Source organism: Diaporthe citri (genome assembly GCF_014595645.1).
Source record: "Diaporthe citri strain NFHF-8-4 chromosome Unknown scaffold_1, whole genome shotgun sequence".
In the NCBI taxonomy this organism is placed as follows: Eukaryota; Fungi; Ascomycota; class Sordariomycetes; order Diaporthales; family Diaporthaceae; genus Diaporthe; species Diaporthe citri.
In genome coordinates, this window is record NW_025064846.1 from 9,712,994 (window position 1) to 9,733,162 (window position 20,169).

The 20,169-nt window shown below is 55.8% G+C and overlaps 6 protein-coding genes across 6 annotated transcripts; 4 read left to right on the plus strand and 2 right to left on the minus strand.

Moving 5' to 3' along the window:
- Positions 1-2,156: 2,156 nt before the first annotated feature.
- INS49_002541 (uncharacterized protein) lies at positions 2,157-3,250 on the plus strand (the record flags this gene model as incomplete). Its single annotated transcript, XM_043163350.1, has 3 exons — positions 2,157-2,321; positions 2,424-2,673; positions 2,769-3,250. The coding sequence occupies 3 exons, from the start codon at positions 2,157-2,159 to the stop codon at positions 3,248-3,250; spliced, it is 897 nt and encodes a 298-aa protein (XP_043031856.1).
- Positions 3,251-4,201: 951 nt separating this feature from the next.
- On the plus strand, positions 4,202-8,067 carry INS49_002542 (uncharacterized protein; the record flags this gene model as incomplete). The annotated part of the gene is made up of 4 exons (XM_043163351.1): positions 4,202-4,444; positions 4,563-5,119; positions 5,391-5,416; positions 6,056-8,067. The coding sequence occupies 4 exons, from the start codon at positions 4,202-4,204 to the stop codon at positions 8,065-8,067; spliced, it is 2,838 nt and encodes a 945-aa protein (XP_043031857.1).
- Positions 8,068-9,583: 1,516 nt separating this feature from the next.
- INS49_002543 (uncharacterized protein) lies at positions 9,584-10,586 on the plus strand (the record flags this gene model as incomplete). The annotated part of the gene is made up of 2 exons (XM_043163352.1): positions 9,584-10,273; positions 10,347-10,586. 2 exons carry the CDS (start codon positions 9,584-9,586, stop codon positions 10,584-10,586), a joined length of 930 nt encoding a protein of 309 aa, XP_043031858.1.
- Positions 10,587-12,324: 1,738 nt separating this feature from the next.
- On the plus strand, positions 12,325-13,081 carry INS49_002544 (uncharacterized protein; the record flags this gene model as incomplete). Its single annotated transcript, XM_043163353.1, has 2 exons — positions 12,325-12,642; positions 12,722-13,081. The coding sequence occupies 2 exons, from the start codon at positions 12,325-12,327 to the stop codon at positions 13,079-13,081; spliced, it is 678 nt and encodes a 225-aa protein (XP_043031859.1).
- A 561-nt stretch (positions 13,082-13,642) lies between these two features.
- Positions 13,643-15,040, minus strand: INS49_002545 (uncharacterized protein; the record flags this gene model as incomplete). Its single annotated transcript, XM_043163354.1, has 1 exon — positions 13,643-15,040. The coding sequence occupies one exon, from the start codon at positions 15,038-15,040 to the stop codon at positions 13,643-13,645; it is 1,398 nt and encodes a 465-aa protein (XP_043031860.1).
- Positions 15,041-17,283: 2,243 nt separating this feature from the next.
- Positions 17,284-19,730, minus strand: INS49_002546 (uncharacterized protein; the record flags this gene model as incomplete). Its single annotated transcript, XM_043163355.1, has 3 exons — positions 17,284-17,313; positions 17,378-17,647; positions 17,718-19,730. The coding sequence occupies 3 exons, from the start codon at positions 19,728-19,730 to the stop codon at positions 17,284-17,286; spliced, it is 2,313 nt and encodes a 770-aa protein (XP_043031861.1).
- Between the last annotated feature and the right edge of the window lie 439 nt (positions 19,731-20,169).

Genomic DNA, 20,169 nt, shown 5'->3' on the forward strand with positions numbered 1-20,169 from the left:
GCTTCTTAACCTGAAAAGTCAGAAACCACCTTTGGAAGTTGAGCTAACTGGTTTCCAAGCTAAGTATCTCAAGGTATACTTATCAACGCCTGTATGCTTAGGCATGTTCAGCAAACTTGCTTCAGTTTGGTGATGGTGCATGGGTCGAATGGCCGCGCACTTGAGACGGAGTTTTGAGCAGGTTGTATAATATTGCTCGCCTGCAGTGCCCAAGCTAAGTGACTCTTACTACTATCATATTACAAGACCTGTCGACAATGAAGAGGCTCAATAGTATCGATTTGAGAAAAGATTTGATATAATTCTGACTGTTGCAGCACCAAAGTCCGGGCTGCCAAGGTTGGCTCAGAGTGACAGCACTGCGTTGCACCTCCCAAAAGTCTAGGAGTAGATTGTTGCAAAGAACAACCCCAGTACCAATAATTTTTTGTCGCATCTCGTGAGTACAAAATGTTTCAGAGTCTAGATATATATACGAGCAAAGAGTCTATATTCAAGTCAGGGACACGGAAAACGCGAGTTGAATGCATGCGTTGGTTTTACTATGTCTGGAGTGGGTGGCTCCATCTCCCACGCATCATGCCATTTCAGAGCTGTGTTGTGGGGAGCCGAGGATGGAACCTTTGATTTTGGGCATTGACTCAGCAAGGACCAACATGCATCCAACAGTGTATGTTGTGTGACCAGCGAAGGTGTTCGCAGTCCTCGGGGCTGATCTACCTGAGCCAACAGCCCCAGACCAACAAGGTGGTAATGAAGGCTGTACCAAATCACGATTCAATGTCGAAGGAATGAAGACATTGCAAGCCCTGTTGAAACAGAATCTTCTCAGAACAGCCGATCTTCGCTTTCCGCCTACGCTCAAGCTCGACATAGACATGGACAGGGCAAGTACGCTCCTTGCTCATGAAGCTTGACAATGACACCCACCTCACCTATGTGACCCGCTCAAGGAGGGTCTTTCCTTTCGCGGCTATGCCCAATTTGTGGCGACCCTACCAACCATGGGTGCCAAATCGACGGGAATTGGATAGGAGGCAGACGCCAAGACGCTCCTGGACTATGCAAAACCACTCTTCGAACACAGTTTCGGGATAGCAAAGAGACACTCCTGAGCGTGCTGGTAGCTGTGCTAGTGCTAACAAGGGCATATTTGATACTGTGTACTTTGGTGGTACCGTGGGCGGTGTGACGGCTGCCACGAGCCGTTCCGTGTGGGACATGACTTGAGAAATCCGGAGATGTGGCTTGTGGTTCCATAGACAGTTCTTGCTTGTTGGTGCCGGCTTTATGACAGGACTGACAGGAGACAATAAGCGTGAGCTGCACATGCGATGGGTATATATGAGGCACGATCATGAACGAGGGAGGTCCTTGAGACCTACACGGTGACTCGCCCGCGCTGGTGGATCGAGGAAGCGAAAGATTGGTTAGGTGAGATGCGAATTTTACTCTATGGAGGCCCAGCCCAGGCCGTGACGGACGAAATTGACACTCCACTCTATCCTGTATTGAACATTGTTTAGTAATCTGGGGACATGGAGAATGGCGACTCTGCTGCACCAATCTGGCTGGCTACCTACTAATTGTAGATACGCGTACTCGGTTGTCGTGCACAACCCGACACCTCCATTATCGGGCTCGGACGACTGGCGCTTCTTATCCAATGGTTATCAAACGGACGGCCGAATTTGACTCTCGACCGAAAAAAGGCCTGTAAGCCCCGAAGACGATCGGCGGCTTCCCCGGGAACAAGTGGGGACACCCGAAGCTCACATCCCTGCTGCGACGTGCAGGGCCCAATGGGACGCTAAGAATTACCAACAGCGGAGCTTGTTTAGCACCTCTAGTTGTGCCTGGAGCACCTGAAGCACTGACCTTTGACAGGTGACAGCAGCTCCAGCCTTCCAAGGGGAAATGGCGAGCAGACCAGATCGGAGCTTGCTAAGCAGCATGGGCCGAGGCGAGGGGTGACCGATCATACGACGGCCCTGATGGTGCCATTCTTGTCCCTCCTCAAACAGCAGCCAGTAGCTCTCTGCAGCAAGTCGGCAGACGCGCAGGAAGCAGCCGATACGCTCGAGGAAAGCATACATAATATCGGCAGACTCCTGGAGGGCAGCCGCATTCCAAATATCACTCCTTGGACCGCCAGCATGCCTTCTCCATTGACCCTTTTCCTCGGACTTGCCACACTGCTATTCGGCGTCTTTGTGTCTCGATCACCATTCATGATGACCACAGCCCCAGCTTCCGGATCCAAGCCCTGGGCTGATCAGCCCATGAAGCTTGTTGCGACTCCCCAGTACGAGTCCAAGAAGGTATGGCGCACCCACCTCACCGTTTCGGGACTGCGTGACTGCGTGTCCCCCCAAGGCCATAGAGACAAGACGGCTGACACGCACTGCCGCGCATCATCACAGACGGACCTCTTCAGTACAGGTGCAACGCATATGGCGCTGCTGCACAACTCCATCTTTAGAGGGTACAACAGCATCTACCTGCAAGCACCACATGTCCAGGACGCGGACAAGGCCGACTTCATCGGATATGCTTTGACTTGGTTTAAGTTCGTCAAGTCGCACCACGATGACGAGGAGGATTCCCTGTTCACCAAGATCGAGGAGCTTCTCGAAGACAAGACCGTCTTTGAAGAGACACACAAGGAGCACGGTACGTCGGAAATCAATGCCTGGGCTGGAGGCTGCCCACAACGTGCCAGCCAGGAGAAGAGCAAAGCATAGCACACTGACAGTCACCATCCGCAGAGTCCTTCCTCCCCGGCCTCGCCGAGTTCAACAAATACCTACTCTCTGTCCAGCCCAACCCACAATCCTTCGACCCAACCGAGCTCGTGCGCATCATGGACGGCTTCGCTGCCAACTTCGAGAACCACTTCCACTCCGAGATCAAGACGATCGCGAGCCTGGCCGAACACCCGAACGCCCCCGCCCCGGACACACCCCGTGCCGCCGAGGCGTCCAACACCTTCAAGGTCTGGGGCAAGAACACGGTCACCAAGGCGGGCACGACGGACGTGGTCCCGTTCTTCCTGCTGAACCTGGACCGGTCCACCCAGTTCGAGGAGGGCCAGTGGGCGAACTGGCCGCCCATCCCTGCGCCTATCAAGTGGGGGCTGATCAACATCGGCGGGTGGATCAACGGGAACTACTGGAAGTTCTCGAGCTGCGACGCCTCGGGCGCCAGGAGGGAGCTGTATGCCCTGCAGGGCGACAAGGCCAAGGCGTAGTTGCCGACCGGTCTAACCACGCTGTTTTTTGCGGGCCTTTGGTTTTGTGCGTTATACTGTCCAGTCGGAGAACCGTTGCTACTGGGATTCGGTGCAGCTGGGAATGGCGTTTGGGTTTGAATTGTTGATTTTATATTGTCCGCGGCACGAGTGCATGCGGGAATACCCACGACACGTTACGTGGGCAAAAGCACAAAGGACCTCTACGCAGGAGTGTAGGGCCAAGTAGGTGTTTCTGCATTCTCTGTACTTGGTGTCGCCGGGCATCTGACGACGATAGACAGCAGAAATGATACATACCAATTTTTACTACTTCATCTGTTGGGACGAGGTACGGGGAAGGGTGGCAAGATGTGAGCCGTGTTGACTTGGACATTTCAACTGCGATTCCAATGTGGCTTTGTTGTGGAAAATGCTGGGCACCGTGGGCCTTGCAGACGGGAATGTTGCATCTTCTTGCCAGACCGCCGACCGAGTCCTTCCTGCCTCAACCAGAGACGGTCGACCCTGCCATTTTACACTTCAAGTTTGGAACCAATTACCCCTTGCTATTTCTGTGCACAAGCAGGAAGGCCACGGAAAGCAGTCTACCGTGCTAGACTGTTCGTGATCTTGGATCTCGACCTGTATGCCCAACCACCGACAAAGTCTTTCCTCGCCCGCTCCCGCTTCTGGCTCTTTTGTCTCAGTCCATTTTTAGAACTCCGTGTTTTCGTCGGGACCAGTCCAAAACGTCCTTTCTACGCATGATCGAGGGGAGGAAGCGATCTTCTGCCTTTGTCTGAAGGGACCAGAGCCCGCCAGACGGGCCCGCTCGCAGTTCAGTCCGACCTGCTCTCCGCTTTTAACACTGATTCCGCCCGCCGTGCTGGATGACAGCCTGCGAGCCAGAACTCCCATCACCTCAAGACGACCTTCCATTCATTTCGAAACTCCAGCAGAAGACTCAACATGGATATGTCAGGCATGGACATGGGGACGACGTCAGGCATGTCCGGCATGACGATGAGCTCAACGGCAACGACACTGACTACTTCGACGAGCGCGACGGCGATGTCTGTCTCATCGACGGCAACGAGTGCGACGATTAGCACGACCACTACTACGGCTGCAGCAATGTCTACCGGTATGGGCTCGATGGGAATGAGTATGAGTAGCGTTGTGGGCAGTGCTGGAAGAGTCTGCGAGATACAGGTGCGTGCCTTACTTAGCCCTGTCCGATCACGACGGGCAGCGGTCAATCCGTGCTACTTTAATACGCTTCAGTACCAGCGATTGAACGACCGGCTGACGTATAAACCCTTCTTTGCAGATGCTCTGGAACTGGCACACGGTCGGCGCGTGCTTCATCACACCAGAATGGCAGATCGCCTCCTCGGGGGCGATGGTGGGCACCTGCTTCGGCGTCATCTTCCTCGTCATGGCCCTCGAAGCCCTCCGCCGAAGTACGAAGCAGTTCGACCGCTACCTCATCCAGAAGCACAGGGAGGCCGCCGAGGCGCGGTACCATCAAGTCTCGCCGACGGCCCCGGCGGACGCGAACCAGCAAACGCTGCCGGCCCCTGTTACGGCACCGGCCGAGTGCTGCAACGGGTCTAGGAAGTCCAGCACCACGGCCGTGATCGGGCCCGAGTGGGTTGGAGGTGTGGGTGGTGGCGACGCCACCGCCGGCGTCAGGGAGAAGCCGGGCTTGGCTACGAAGGCTGCCCGGGGAGCTGCTGCCGCCGCCACTGCTGCTGCTGGGGGGATAAGTGTTGTCACGAGCGGGGAGCAAGGGTGTTCTGCGCCGTTCCGACCCAACGTGTGGCAGCAGATGATCAGGGCGCTGTTGCATGCGGCACAGTTTACTGTCGCGTACTTCATCATGATGTGAGTGGCGTACCTAGCCTGCGATGATGCCGCGAAAGGCCCGAGGATACAGAAAATACTGACGAGTGCTTGACCCATATCACAGGCTGGCGATGAATTATAACGGATACATAATAATATCTATTATCGTCGGTGCCTACTTTGGCGCCTTCATATTCTCATGGGAGACGCTGTGGGAGGGTTCGAGGTCGAACACGAGCGCGGCAGAGGAGCCGACTATTTGCTGCTCTTGAAGCAATGTGGTCGACTAGGCTCGCGCGTATGCATATAGGCATGAAAAGAGGAGTGCGATGGGCTGTCAGTGGAGGGCCAACATGTATAAAATCGGGGTGCGATGGCGCACTGCTGCCCCCTGTATGTTCGGTATGCTATATTAGTCTGCTTCTTCTCGGTCTGGGGCTGCATGCGTTCTTTGAACCTTGGCGCCGGTGGGCTGCGAAACTGTTACTATCATCCAATTTGAACCGTGGGTCATTTCGTGATCTGAATAAAATTGACCCAAGTCGTGATGGTCCCCATCTATCACTTGGCCGAGGAGCTGTTATGGTTGGGGGGGTTGATGCTGACTCATCGCACCGCACTACACCGCATCGAGGCCCAAGAGGAGGGATGCCTGACCAGGACGACAAAGCTGCTGACCAACCATTCATTCAACCCTTCGTGAGCTCCAGCTCCACCATCGCATCAAGTCAGATCGAATCTGAGATTCATTTCATATCGCATGGCAGAGTCCGTGCCGCCTCAGAAGAAATAAGTCCGGTTCGAGGGACTCGCTTACGATTCTTGCGAGACTCAGCGGCGACGCTTCCGGTTGCGCCATCGGTGCCGTGGCGCTTTCCTGGCACAGCCCGGTTTACCAAGACCGCGTTGCCTCGGCGCTTACCCTACATTTTGCGACTCTCTTCTTGAGCTTGTTCTAATCCTCCCACGACGTAGTGACCATCTCGGACCTGGTCTGTGAGGACCACTCACGCATCATGACCACCAAGCCGTCAGCTCGTAGCTCAGACGGCTGCTGGACCTGCCGTCTCCGGCGGAAGAAGTGTGACGAGGCTAGTCCCCGCTGCGCAGCATGTGACTCACTGGAGATATCGTGCCTCTACAGCGATGAGAAGCCGGAGTGGATGGACGGTGGGGAGAGGCAGGCCCAGAAAGCTGATGAGGTGAAAGCGGAGGTGAAGAAGAAGGCGGCCTGGAGAAGGGAAAGGAAATATCTGACCGGGATCGAGCCCGGTATCGAGGAGTTAAGCATGGTCGACACCATTTCGGACTCGACCTTCACCAGCCGTCACGATGATAACAGCAGAGCAGCCCACACCGGGGCGGACAAGGGTGCCTCATCGGCGAGCAGCTCATGGGACTCACCGCAGAATTCCTCATCTGATGGAACAAGTAATAATACCCCTCCGTCGACGACCTCCGAACCGGGCGCTTTGTCTGCTGTGGACGGCATGTACATCCAGGGACATCATTTCGCTCCTACTGCAACAGCGCCAGGCATCTCATCAGCGACCTCTGCGAGTTCAGTGGCCTACAACAGCCTCGGCGAGCGTGAGCTCACCCTCCTTACAAATTACCTCGACTATGTCTTCCCTTTCCTCTTTCCTTTCTACCGGCCGCCCTTACTACAGTCCGGCCGAGGGTGGCTCCTCATCCTGCTCATGCGGAAGAGGACCCTCCTGCACTCAGCCTTGTCACTGGCGACCTACTGCTTCGCAGTCGCGACCGACAACCTGACATCAGGGCACGAGCTCTGTCGCGAGCACAACCGCTCCGAGCTGGAGAAGCAGCACGAGCTCACCCTCAAGGAGCTGCAGCAGGACGTCGCGGTGGTGAATCAGAAGGGAGTCGGGTCAGACCTGGTCGAAAGCGCGCGCATAATGGAGAGCATCGTCCAGCTCGTCGTCTTCGAGGCCGCCGTGACGCGCAGGGTGGCGTGTGTCGAGAGCTGGATGGTGCACCTGGACGGAGCTTTCGTCATGTTCGAGCAGATTATGGAGCACCACGGCTCGAGCGGCGAGGGGGATGCGAAGCACTACTGCTGGCACGCGATAACGATGCAGCTAGGGGCGGCATCACAGATGCCCACACTGGGTTTCTCGCCGGACGGCCAACCCTACCCTTACAATTCTGACCAGGCGGCCATGAAGTTCTTCACGGCGCTCCTGCTCTTTGCGGATGTCATTTCTGCCATTGCGCTGGAGCAGACGCCCAGGCTATATAACTTCCACGGCATCTTGCTCAACTCCGTCTCGGGGAACTTCGCCGGTGTCGACATTACAGGGCCTCAGATCAACCTCGAGAGTGTCGTTGGCGTCAAGAACGCCGTCATCACCCTTCTCGCGCAGGTGGCGGACTTGCACGCCTGGAAGAAGGAGATGAACAAGACAGGGTCGCTGTCCATGGTCCAGCTCGTCGCGCGGGCATCGGAGATCGAGACGCTCCTGAGGGGGCTGATCGAGTGCCTAGAGCAGCAGAGGCAGGACGGCCCCGCCCCGTCGGCCGCGATAAACCCGATCGACTTCATCGCGCAGTACAACACCGGCCTGCCCATCGTCCCGGGCTCGAGCACCACCTGGACAAGCCTCGTCTGGGCGCAGGCCACCCTCACGTACCTCTCCACCGTCGTGTCGGGCTGGCAGCCGTCGTGCCCCGAGATCCGCGCCAGCGTCGCCGCCACGGTCGCCCTGCTCGCGAGCGCGCCCGCGCCCGCCTCGGTCCGGGCCGTCGTCTGGCCCTTCTGCGTCACCGGCTGCCTCGCGCTGCCCGAGGAGGAGGGAATCTTCCGCGGCATGGTGGAGGCGCTGGGGCCGCTTTCGAGCTTTGGGACGATCGCTGCTGCGCTGCGTGTCATGGAGGAGGTGTGGGCAAGGAGGGGTCAGCTTGGGCCGGAGTGGACAATGGCTGAGGGGCTGAGAGGTGTAGGAACGGCCGTTATGCTCTTCTGAGATCGCCGTTGTGCCCTCTCCGCCAATCTTTCATTGAACCCTGTGAGGCTGGTTCTGTGATTAGCTGTGGCGTCACTTTCAGCCCGCGATAAGACCTCGCCCCCTTGCTTGATGTTTGCACGACAAAGACACAACTAGGGTGCGGCCGAGCCACGATTCGATCCGGGTCTTGGGGCCTCAGGATATCCCCCGCGCTTACTTTTCAACTGGGCAGTGAGGTCCGGGAACCGCCGTGGCTTCCCAAGAGAACAGAGAGACCAGGGATCAGTAAATCGTAAATCCCGGGTCTTGGAATGAAGACGAATGGGACGTCAGACAAAGCAGTGAGGCTCCAGCGATTCTCTTGGATGATTTTTTGAGACACTAAATGTCATAGGTCAACCCGTCAGACGACCTCGATTACTTTCTACTCCATGGCCATCTAAGTCGAACATCTTGTGTTGCCAGTCACACGACATTTCAGTCATCGGTCTGGTCAAACTGTGCCTGTGTCCGCCTCGATCTTCAAGGTGTACGGCTGAAGGGGTTGATATCATCTGGAACACACAAAGTCGCGATCGAATGGAATCAGACCACAGGACTGGATCCTGGCTCTGTGGCTGGCCTGCTGTCAAATGCAAGACATTGGTAGTAACAGTGTGGCTCAGAGAGTCCTGCATGAAGATGGTTCAGTACATGCATGCCCAGGTGCGGATCCAGTTGGTTGCCTTAGCTGAAGCTTAATTCAACGGCAGAAAGCATGGCAAGCACCTTGACTTTTCTCCCCGGGAGCGAAGGTCACACAGCCACTTCTGGAATTTTTCTTCAGGGGCAGAGACTCTCTATGCTACGGTTGTACGTTTTCCCAGATGTCACATTCATGCGTCATTGACAAGTGTCCTCACGTTGGGAAATGCACGGAAGCAAACACTCCATCTTGACATCCGTCTGACTGAGGGCCCAGCCAGAAGAGCCTCTACCCAGGTTGCAAACACCACGACTCGACAATTTGCTTTCCGATGCAGATTACGCCAGAACTCTTTGTGCAAATCGACAGTCGTCCAAAGTCAAACATTTGGATCACCAGTCACGAATAGATCCATCGTCGCTCTGTACGGATTCGAAGCGAGGCCCACGATGTCCTGAAATTTCGCGGGCTTTACCTCGGGGCCGAGTCAGTGAAGCCCGATGAGCTCTTGGGTCGGCACGGAAGCACACTGAACGGTTGATGCCGCTTGGCCCACGCCTCCCGGACTTCTGGGCTGGACCCTGATCTTTCGGCTGCCCGACAGGGGTAATATTTGCAGTGATAACACGCCGACGAAGCCAGCAGTAATGACTGACTCCTGCCCCTGAAGACCTCCGGGCCCTGACATTCCGCAACGGAGACTGTAGTGCCACAGATGCAGCCGACTCCGTTGGTAAATGTCTCCTTGATCTTGCCTTTAAAGGGGCGAGTTTCCCCATAATCGGAAGGGGAATATTGTTTGAGTTGCAAGCTTGGAATTCAGACAGGAGAGACACGATATCGACCGAGATGACTTCACTCACACGACTTATCGCAGGCGCCGCTGCTCTAGCGACGGCCGCTCAAGCGGCGTCCCTCCAGCAGGTCACCGACTTTGGTCCAAACACATCTGGTACCAAGATGTACCTGTACGCACCGGACTCCCTAAGTTCTGCGGGAAACAACATCAACGCTCCAGTCGTCGTCGCAATCCACTTTTGCACGGGCACCGCAGAGGCCTACTTTTCAGCAACACCCTATCCAGCCCTGGCCGAGCAGTACGGCTTCTACGTGATCTACCCCGAGTCACCCTACAACGGGACATGTTGGGATGTCTCCTCGCAGGAGGCACTGACCCACGGCGGCGGCGCGGACACGAGTTCCATCACGGAGATGGTGTCGCACACCGTCAGCACCTACGGCGCGGACGCCTCCCGCGTGTTCGTGACGGGGAGCAGCTCGGGCGCCATGATGACGAATGTCCTGGCTGCGGCGTACCCGGACGTCTTCAAGGCCGCAACGGTGTACTCTGGGGTCCCGGCGGGTTGCTTCTACACGGGCACGGTGGACGGTTGGAACTCGACGTGCTCTTCGGGCGAGAGCATCCACACGCAGAAGGAGTGGGCGGATACTGCGCTGGCCATGTTCCCGGGATACACTGGCTCGAGGCCGAAGATGCTGATCTTCCATGGGACCGCGGACGAGGCTTTGTTACCTCAGGTAAGGAAGCACGGCACACGTCATCCTCCTTGGGTGGTTTTGTTCGGAGCGCAGGCTGACCACGTTTGAGTAGAATTTCAATGAGACGATCAAGCAGTGGACTGGCGTCTTTGGGTACTCGGATGTTCCTGAGCAGATGTTGGAGCACACTCCTTCTGCCGCTTATACCAAATATGTGTATGGAGACAATGTTGTGGGGATTTATGGTACTGGAATCGGGCATACTGTCCCAGTAATGGGTGATGAGGATATGGCGTGGTTCGGCATTTCTGGCACTGCGACAGCTGCTCAGAGAAAGTTCCGGGTGTTCTGATCAGGCTGAGGATGGCGGAAAGGCATTGCTTCTTTGTGTGTATATGACTGCAGCCGCGTAGATAGATGTCTTTTTTAAGGCTTAGCCTGTCTCAGCTGCAAGGGGGACAACCCCATCAAAGACATGGTGTGATTCTGCGCCTGGGCTGAGGCGGTGCTGGGCAGCCTTTTATAATGGAGTCCATGCGTTACGAGACATGAGTACAAGACACGTGAGAGCCCGCCTTCAGCTTCTGTTCCGCGTCCCGACAGTATGCTCGGGTTTACCACAGGCCGCTATTTTTATTACCGCAACCGATCCGAATCCCCTCTGGTTTGACTTACATTGCAATGTCTCGGGAAAGGGCCGGAGTGTCAGGCTGTCCAATGAGACGTGACTGAGAGGAGAGTCCCCAGCGCCCTTTCTGGTCTCGGCCGCGAAGACAAGCCGGATGTCCGCGAGCTGGAGGGATGGGCAGTTTGCCTCGTCTTGGCAGGACTCACGCAATACCCAGCTCGAGCTCCTCATCGGGCAGAAACCTCGAGTAATAACAATGAAAGCCACGGCGGCGGGCCGGCTGCGAGCCTGCATGGCGTGTGGCGCTCTGGGGCATCCTTCAAGGGCGCGAACGCGAAGTGGGACGGCCGGGGCATCGTGATGCTTTGTTAGCCTCGAACGAGGAGGATTCTCTTCATCATCTCGCAGTGAGATCCTCCCAGAAAATGGCCGTATTGGGCACTGGCTCTAGAGATCCTTACCCATTCTGGTAGGCCAAATTCGACCATCACGAGCGCCTGCTGGCGAGAAGCTTTGGGTTGATAATTACATGAGAAGCTTGGCAAGGATTAGTGTGAGTCTTGTCCGTGCAGGAGTGCTGCGGCCAGGTCACACAGACCCGCTGTCAATCTCGTTAATCTCGGGTCTTATCCTCGTGGAGTGAACACCTCCCGGGGACACCCCGAGACGAACGGTTAGCGCCAGGGGCAGGGAAGATTCTGTTTAGGCTAGTGGAATCCTCCTCTGTCACATCAACTCTAATCAACCCGAGCAATCACTGTCCAGCGAGCCATCCCGTCCCATCCCACCCTCATCTCCACAGCATGCATGATAAGGCTCCCCCCCAGCACGGCATAGGCTCGCTCTCGACGCGCAGAGACAACGCGTTGATCTTTCCTGGGGCCCGGTTCCGAAGGGGGGGGGGGGACTTGTACAGTGACAGTAGGCCTGCAGTAGTCGAGTGCGGCCCCTTTTTTTTCGGTTATGTCGGCGCCTGCTTCCTCCTCCAGCTCCCCATCGGGCACAGGCTTTCCCCCATTTTTCCCGGGGTCAGGAGAAAAGCCAGACCACGCCAGACGATCTCTGCGGGCCCTGGCTGTCACTCCACAAACACGAATCAACAGCGAGTCGGCCAATGCCGATTTGATGAGCAACCGTTTCGTATCTGCACAAGGACAGCTGAACCCTGCCAGGCACCACGTCCACCCCCTGACTCGCAGAGGGGAAGAAGCTACTGTGGGCTAAATTTGGGATACGGCACCGCCTGACAGCCATGCGTCTTTGTTGATCCTCTGATATAAGGTTAACGTGCATCCGCGTCGCCGGGACGAGGGCCCTTTCTTTGTCCTCATCGCTCGACTTTGTCCCAACGACACAACTCACGATCGTTTATTCTTGCTTCCAGCTAATTCGTCACTCGCTCGCGAATCTGTTCTTAACAATTTTTCCCGGAACGAAATAATACCAGCAACTAATTTTCAAGATGGTCTCCTCCCTGACTCTCCTCGCCCTCGCCTCCGGCGCCCTGGCCCTCAAGGTCACCTCGCCCGACTCCAACACCATCTGGAGCACCGGCGAGAAGCAGACCATCAAGTGGGAAACCGTCTCCAGCGATGAGTCCTCCTTCAACATCTACCTGTCCAACAAGGCCACCTACCCGCCCACCGACGTCCTGATCGCCTCCGACGTCGCCTCCAGCGACGGCTCCTACGACATCGACGGCAGCAAGATCACCGAGGGAGACAGCTACACCATCAACTTCACCAACGGCACCAAGACCGAGCAGATCTACGCCCAGTCGGTAAGCATTAAAAAACCCCAGGACCCCCAGGCCTTAACACAACAAGAATTTATGTGCTGATAATTCTCCCGTCATATAGAACCAGTTCAACATCACCGAGGGCACTGACTCTGGTTCGTCCTCCTCCTCTTCCGCGTCCGCGACGGCGTCTGGCTCGTCGACCGCCTCCGCGTCGAGCACTGGGGCTGACTCTACGGGCACAGCTTCGTCCACCGCCGGCAGCGGCAGCGCGAGCGCCACGGCCTCGGCCACTGGCAGCTCCGCCTCGGCGTCCGCCACCGCCACCGGCACCTCCTCCGAGAGCTCCAGCGCCAGCGGGACCGCCTCTGGCACCAGCGCCTCGAGCAGCTCCACCTCCACGACCGCCGCGTCCTCGGGCGCCGGCAAGGTCGTCGCCAGCTGGGTCGGCATGGCCGCCCTCGCCGCCCTAGCTCTGTAAGAGCTGCTCGGAATTGTGAGATGCGGAACGGAAAGCGAAATGGTGGTTCCCCAGGGGCGGTATCCTCTGCGTGCCTCGGGCCTTTATCACCACACCTATAGACGGGGGTTAATGTGTAATGAAATAGATACCATGCTGCATGTCCGTGTTGGTTGTTTAAGAGACACTTTTCAAGAACAAAACATAAAGAAGGCGTGGTCCCCACGTTGTGAGCACCGTTAGTTCGCAGTGTCGACAAGATCTTGTTTCTGCGAGGCCAATAACACACATCTTTGACCCCCATCCTGCTTGGTCTCGTTTCCCCCCCCAGTTTGATGATATTTCCTCCCAGCATGTTGTGTCTGTTGTTTCTTGTAGAGCCTTGCCAGTCAAGTTCCGCGAGAACCGCTGCGGCGCCCACATGCGAAAAAGGTGTCAGGCATCCGTTGTTACCCCACGGAATACCGTTAGCGGTCAGACAGTCGCATCCCACAGACAGTGGAGTCGGCCGAGAGTCGATCGTTCGTCCCATAATTCTCGCTCCGAGTAATGCGATATACCCGACGCGTTGTTCGCCACCACCTAGCTCCTCGGCCTCCTAAGCCGTTCCAGCAGCCTGTCCAGGCTCTTCTGGTCCTCCTCCAAGGTCTCCTCGTGGACATTTTTCGGGAAACCGTCGTCGAGCCAAGAGTGCAGGGTCCCATCGTCCTCCGCCTCCGGCCAATGCGTCGGCAAGATCCCGTTGTCGAAGCACACGTACCTCTTGGGGAACACCCTGGTACCACAGCTGTCCCGGTGCTCGAGGCCGTACTGGGGCCCGCTGTTGAAGGAGTACGACTCGGCCTGGTCGAACCGGAAGTCGACCAGGTTCGGCAAGTCTCCGGCGACGCGGTCCAGGCACTGGCTCCACTTCCCACCGTACGCGAACGAGTCGCCCCAGCTGTCGTCGGGATCGTCGGGCAGCCTGGTCCAATCGTGCGTGCGGACCTTCCACTCCTCCATGTTCTCCGAGTCGATGCGTATCCACGAGGCGATCATGCAGTTGTGCAGGATGAGCTTCCTCAGCGACTTGATGGCCAGGACCCAGTCGAGGTCATTGTCATGCGCGAGCGTGTAATACCCAAGGGCCAGCGTCTCGAGCTTGGGGAACGAGATGCCGCTGGGGTCGAAGTAGCCCGGGAAGGGGCCCCAGTTGTCCGTCCTGTGGTAGATAGACAAGGCCTTGAGGTTCCCGGAGATGGGCTTCAGCCAGTCCGAGCAGAGGTGAGCCGGGAAGGTCTGCAACTCGACCCGCGTGTAGTCGTGGTCCGGCCCGTGCTCGTTGGATTCCTGGGTGAGAGATATGTGAAGCTCCTCCAGCTGGCCCATGACGTCGCGAAAGAGGTCGGAAGAGGTGAAATCCGGGATCGGGCAGTTCTGGAGGTTGGTTATCGTGAGCTTTCTGATCGTCTTGCTCTCCTTGTCCGCCGCCCTGTCCTTGACGGCCTGAAAGACGAGCGTGAGCATTTCCTTGCGCCGCGCCGGGTCCTCCACCACGTCCTCGTACCAGCTCGTCTGCCGGTCACCAACGCATTCGGGGGTAAAGCCGATCTCCACGGAGTCGACGTTGGGAAACCTAGACAGTGCTGTGAGGGCCTCCTCGAATTCCTCGCTGATTTCCTCATCTTCTCTGTCAGCACCAAAGCTGTCATGCTCGATATTTGACTGCGTGTGGATGATTGCACGACGAGGTATCTGGCGGATATTGTCGTCCTGGCCGATGCTGTTCCAAGTGCTGACGTGCTCTTCCAATGGGGAGACAAACACGTCCTTGAAGAGCTCCTTCGCGGCGTGCTTGTCCAATTCCTTGCATACCAGCCGCGTATTCGACAGGTCTCTCCTGTCTCTCACTTGCTTGATAACATTTTCGACAACCTCTGGTGCGAGGCTAAGAAGCTTTGGGGCGGGTACCTTGCCGCCGGCGCTGTCCTGCGATGACATGATGCCGTATGCTCGTTGGCTGCTGAATGGACCGGCACATACAGGACGCCTCAGTTGCAGACAGAGAGAGACTATGCGGGTTTTATATCTGAGAGATGCCATCAGAGAGATACGAGGAGAGCGTACGGATGCTGTGAAGCGGGCTAGCTTCTGCCTGAAATGTTTCAGTCAACCACGGACCCGTGGACGCTATTCCCAATCCTCGCCCCACCAGGCGTGGTTTGGTTGATTGGATCAGCCGCACCAGCTGCCTAAACCAGTCCAGGCATGGGATCCCAGAGCTGTTGTTGCTAGTGAGGAGGCTCACTGTCTCCAGCTTTCTCGTCGCGCAGCATCTCATTCTTGGGCTTCATGCGCAGAACGTCAGCTTGCAAACCCGTAGGGTTAGACGAGGTGGGCGAGTGCCTAAGTCGCAGGACGTCATCCTTGGCACCAGGATCCAGTAAGAGGAACGACGATTGATCCAATGATGTTCATTCGCGGGATCTAGATTACTGGAAGTCGCGGTGCGGCGGCCAGACATGCTACCTAATCCGAGCAGATGTTGCGCATTGCAAAAACGATCAAGTCTTGCAAATTTCCAGAGGAGAGCGCCGAGGCTCCAATGCTCTCGTGACGGTGGCGCAGGGTTTTCCTTGGGGAATGGGATCATAATCTTCAAGTACATGTGCATCAGCTTACAATTCTTCATGCGTACGTGGGAACAAAAAGTATTTGGGATCAAAAGGAAAAGAGGACACCCGGGTGCGACTGACTTTGCCATTTTGGGGCGCTTGCTGTCGTGAAGTTTATATGATGAGCACAAGCCCACACTGCTCAATACCTCGAAGTCGGCGTGTTCGAAGCAAGTTTGATAGACCGTGTTGTAGTGAACCTGAACAGAGTGTTCGCCACGCTCGTTGGCCCCGTAGAGAAAGACATGTTCCTGCCCGGCGCCCTCATGGTGTGAAGGCCTTGCGGTTCCAAGCCGCTGAGTTGTATCCGGGGATTTATGGATGCTCAGGAGACGCTTTGAGTCCTCTGGCCATGTACCGGTCTGAATCATCTTATCAAGCCAGGTCTCTAATGCACGATTGGGCTCGATGAGGTTGGATGTGGCAGGGTCAACTCTGTCGGTTATAAGGCCGCTGTAAAGGAAGCAGAAAGTATCCCCCTTCGAGAGTGATGATGTTGCTCGCCGAATGGCCGCGATTACGGTCTCGGCCGGGTCCTCATCCTGGATATATAGTTGCTCTTTGATGACTGCACTTGTGAGGACATAAGAAGGTCCTAAAAGACATTTTAAGAGTGTGTCAGTCTGGTTATGGGAGATAAGAAACTCGCTCCAGTACACATAGAGTGCGATCACTCGTCTGTGTGGTACTGGAGATGATTCTGAAGAACTAAAAGCTTCGAAGACATCTGTAGGCGGGAATGAGGCGGAGTGTTCAAGCCTGGGGTCCCTCAATAACCGTCCAGTATCGCAGGATGACGACAAGGATGTATTCATTCTTAATGGCAAAGGGAAATGATGAAGTATTCAGTTCGTGTGACAGTCTCAGAGCGGAGTAGCGTCTCTCGATCGTCAGTAAATCTCTGTGGAATTCCCAGTATTATGAGTTCTCCGACGCTTGTAAGACTCTACAGAGTTTTGTGGATATCTCATTTTTAGGGAAGGATTTTTGAAATAACCAGTTGCAAGACCATACTGTTAGGCTTATCAAGTGACGGTCGAGGTGGCACTTGTAGGACTAGACGCCATTCAAGGTTTCCATGGCTTACCACTAAGACAATTCAGCAATTGTCATGCCGCCTGACGGTCGAGCTAGTATAAGGTCCGGTTGGCTAACGCTCGGAACTGCTCATGTGACGCTGCAAGCAGAGGTCTGGAAATCTTCGTTGCATTGAAGGTCTAATCAGTGCAAACTGCCTAGGTAGGAGGTCCTCCAGGCTGGCAATTTACCTAGCTACTACCTTCTGTGGCCAGTTGACTCCATTCAACCAGCTGATACGGGCAGCACCGTACCGTGCCCAAGGTATAGCAAGTAGTCTCGTAAAAAGATGGTACCACGCCCTCTATCAATCTCTCCGCCTGAAAGCCATGTTCTTAAGCTTCCTGATACGAGCCCATAATGATAAGCCATCGCAGAAAATTCCCATGCGTAATTCCCATCAAGTCCCCCAATTTTGTTGAATTCACTCTGGTTGAGTGATGGCAAATTCCCGAAACACCACAGTGCCCATTGATCGTCCCACCGCCTTTTTTATGGCTTCTTGGATTCACCATGAACGATCTAGTCAATATCGACACTCTCAGTGTCGTCACGAGGATCGACCCACCAAATGGGGAACCCATACCTTTGACTCCGAGTTGAGAGGGGTCTTCTTGACCATCGTCTCCGCGTCATCCCGCGCCTGACAAATCATGTTGAGAAGGTCGGCCTTCGCCATTGTGGTCGGGTGATTGGCTGTCTCTCCGAACTTTTGTACGTAGAGGCGACTGAATGATTTGATGCAAGGCTCAATGAGGCCGATGTCAATCGATTGACCAGTGAGCCGAAGGCCAGAGATCATGCAAGTAAGGACGTGGTTGTCCACATCGACATTTTCGAGATTGGGGAATAGATTCTGCAAGTAATGAATTAGCATTGCTTGTTCGAGAAAAGGAAAACATAAAGGAGGTGAAAGGGAAACTAACCAAAATCTCGCGCAGCTTTCCACAACAAGCTCGGGGGGTTGCGTCTTTCTTAGAGGTGATGTTTAGGTAAGGCGCGAGAGCGCTCGTCGGGCCAGGACAGCCGCGTTTCTCGATGCTCTCCACCATCGTGACGCACTGGCGGAGACCCGCGACATCTTGATTCGCCGCCATCTTGTCGATCATGCTCGTAAGCTTCCTGACCAGGTGGCCAGTGTGCTGCTGGACCACGAACGAGGCTGAACCTTCCCTCTCCAAGCTGCCCCGGGCGTCCACGTTGCTTCTGGAGAGGTCGCCAGTCTTTCTGCGGGTGTTCGCAACCTCGTCGCAGCCGGTCTCGAAAGCGACTCTCTTTCTCTTCTCTCCTCTCTTCGCAACAATGGACTCGATGCCAGAAAATTCGCGCACCATCTCGTCGAGAAAGTTCTTGTAAGAGTCGCTCGTGGCAGAGACAGCGTGCTCGGGGTAGGCATCCTCGTCGCCATCGTCGTAAACGGCACCGTTTCGCTCGGGCTGGGTGGTCTCCAGGCGGGCTGTGCTGACTTCTTTGGGCCCTTGTCCAGCCGTGAGCTGGTTGTCCGCCTCAGGACCGCTGTCATCCTCAACGCTGCCAACTGGGCTTCCAGCATCGTCACCATCCTGGCCTAGCACATCTCCAGCCTTGGAAGTCGCTTTCGCAGTCACATCGCGCATAGTCCGGCCAGCCTTTCCCTTTCCCCCAGAAGGTTTGGGGCTCGGTAGGCCACCAGGCGTCGGAGTCGCGGGAGCGGAGACATGGCTCGCCGAGCGCTCATCTGGGGGAGGAGACTGCGGGACCAAAGCGGGAGTAGCATGGGGTGGAAAGATCACTGCCTTGATCTTGACGTCCGAGGCCTGCTTTCGCTTCATGGCGCCTGGGGCGGTATCGTCGCGGAACGCTTTGAAGAAAAATACCTCGTCAGATTGTACCTTCCAGCCTTGGCAGAGCTTCGAGTTGTTTTCCGAAGTAGTCAAGGCGTAGAGGTGCCAGGTCTTGAGTGTCTTGGTCTGCTTCTTGGCGACGACGCGGAGCGCATTGGGGGCGTGTGGGACGATTTCCAGCTGGTCGTCTTCGAGGTCTATGATAGGCTGGCATTTCTTGACCCTCTTCTGAACCTTCTTCGGGGCTTTGGACGTGCCATCGAGTTGCGGCTCGGCGGCGTCATCCCCGCCGTCCTGTGCAGCAGGAGACGCGGCATCAGCCCGTGACTCAGGCTGTGCTGAAGTGGAAGCAGCGTGCTCGTGGCTGCTTTGCGGCTTGGGTAGCATGCCAACCCAGATGCACTCGACCGCTTTGAAAGTTTTCCTCATCTCCTGATCGTGAGGTATGAGTTTTGGGCACACATTGCCTTCTGCCGATTCAAGGTGCTGTAGGATCGTGATGCCCTGTGTCACCTTGTTTGCAAAGAGGATAGTACCACCAGTCAAGTGCTGAGGGACTCGGTGGTCGTAGGCCTGACCGCCATAGCTGAAGGCGTATTTGTCGGCACGGTCGAGATCGTCCTCAGACTCGGCTGAAATGCGAGATTCAGGTCCGTCACTCACGTCTGCGTCTGACAAGCTATCAGAGGAGACCTCGTCCTGTGTCTCTGCGATTGCCGCGTCGGCGGTGACCGGTTCAGTTTCTCGGGGTGTCTCGACATCCTGCTGCTCATTCTCACGAGCAATCTCGACTTCTGGCTCGTTATGACTGCCACCTTGCTCGGCCGGGTCGGGACTCTGACGGGCTGCGACGCCAGGCTGCGCAGAAATCATGCCTTTCTGAGGGGCTCCATGGTATGGGAGAGCCGTACTGGCGTTGTGGGAAGGCAACGGCATCATAGGTGGCACCGCACGGGGCTGGTTGAATGATTTGCGACTGATGGGATAAGCGGGGATACAACGAGAGTTGGGTATTGGCCCACTACCTTGGGTGTTCATCGAAGCGACAGCCTGGGATGCCAGGTCCAAAGCATCGTTGGTCTCTGTACCAGGAGACGGAAGTGGTTGCTGAGCCATCATGAAGGCATGAACCTCTTCATCTGCTAATCAGGCAGTCAATAAGAAGCCTTATTCTGCGCTGAGTAGCTTGAAGGAAGCAATACCTTCAAATGAAAATGGAAAAGGGGCAATTGCGGTTTTGTGGGCCTTTGTCTTTGGGTAGTGCAGAGAGACTCAGATGTCAGACGAAAAGAGTTGAAGTGACTTTGGCAGAGGACAAGAATTTCAAAGTCAGAATCCGGACATTCGAAACTTCTTTTCCCTTACGAGGAGACCCCGAAGCTTTACCGTATGGCTGTTGAATAAAGTGTCACAGACCGAAGTCTGGCATGACCTGAAGCGACGGAAACTGACGTTGAGGAACGAATGTACTGGGAAATGATTCTGCAATAAGTAGCAGATGAAATGACTGGGTATGACATGAGCTCCGTGAGTGCGTCCAAGCAAGTAAAGGGAT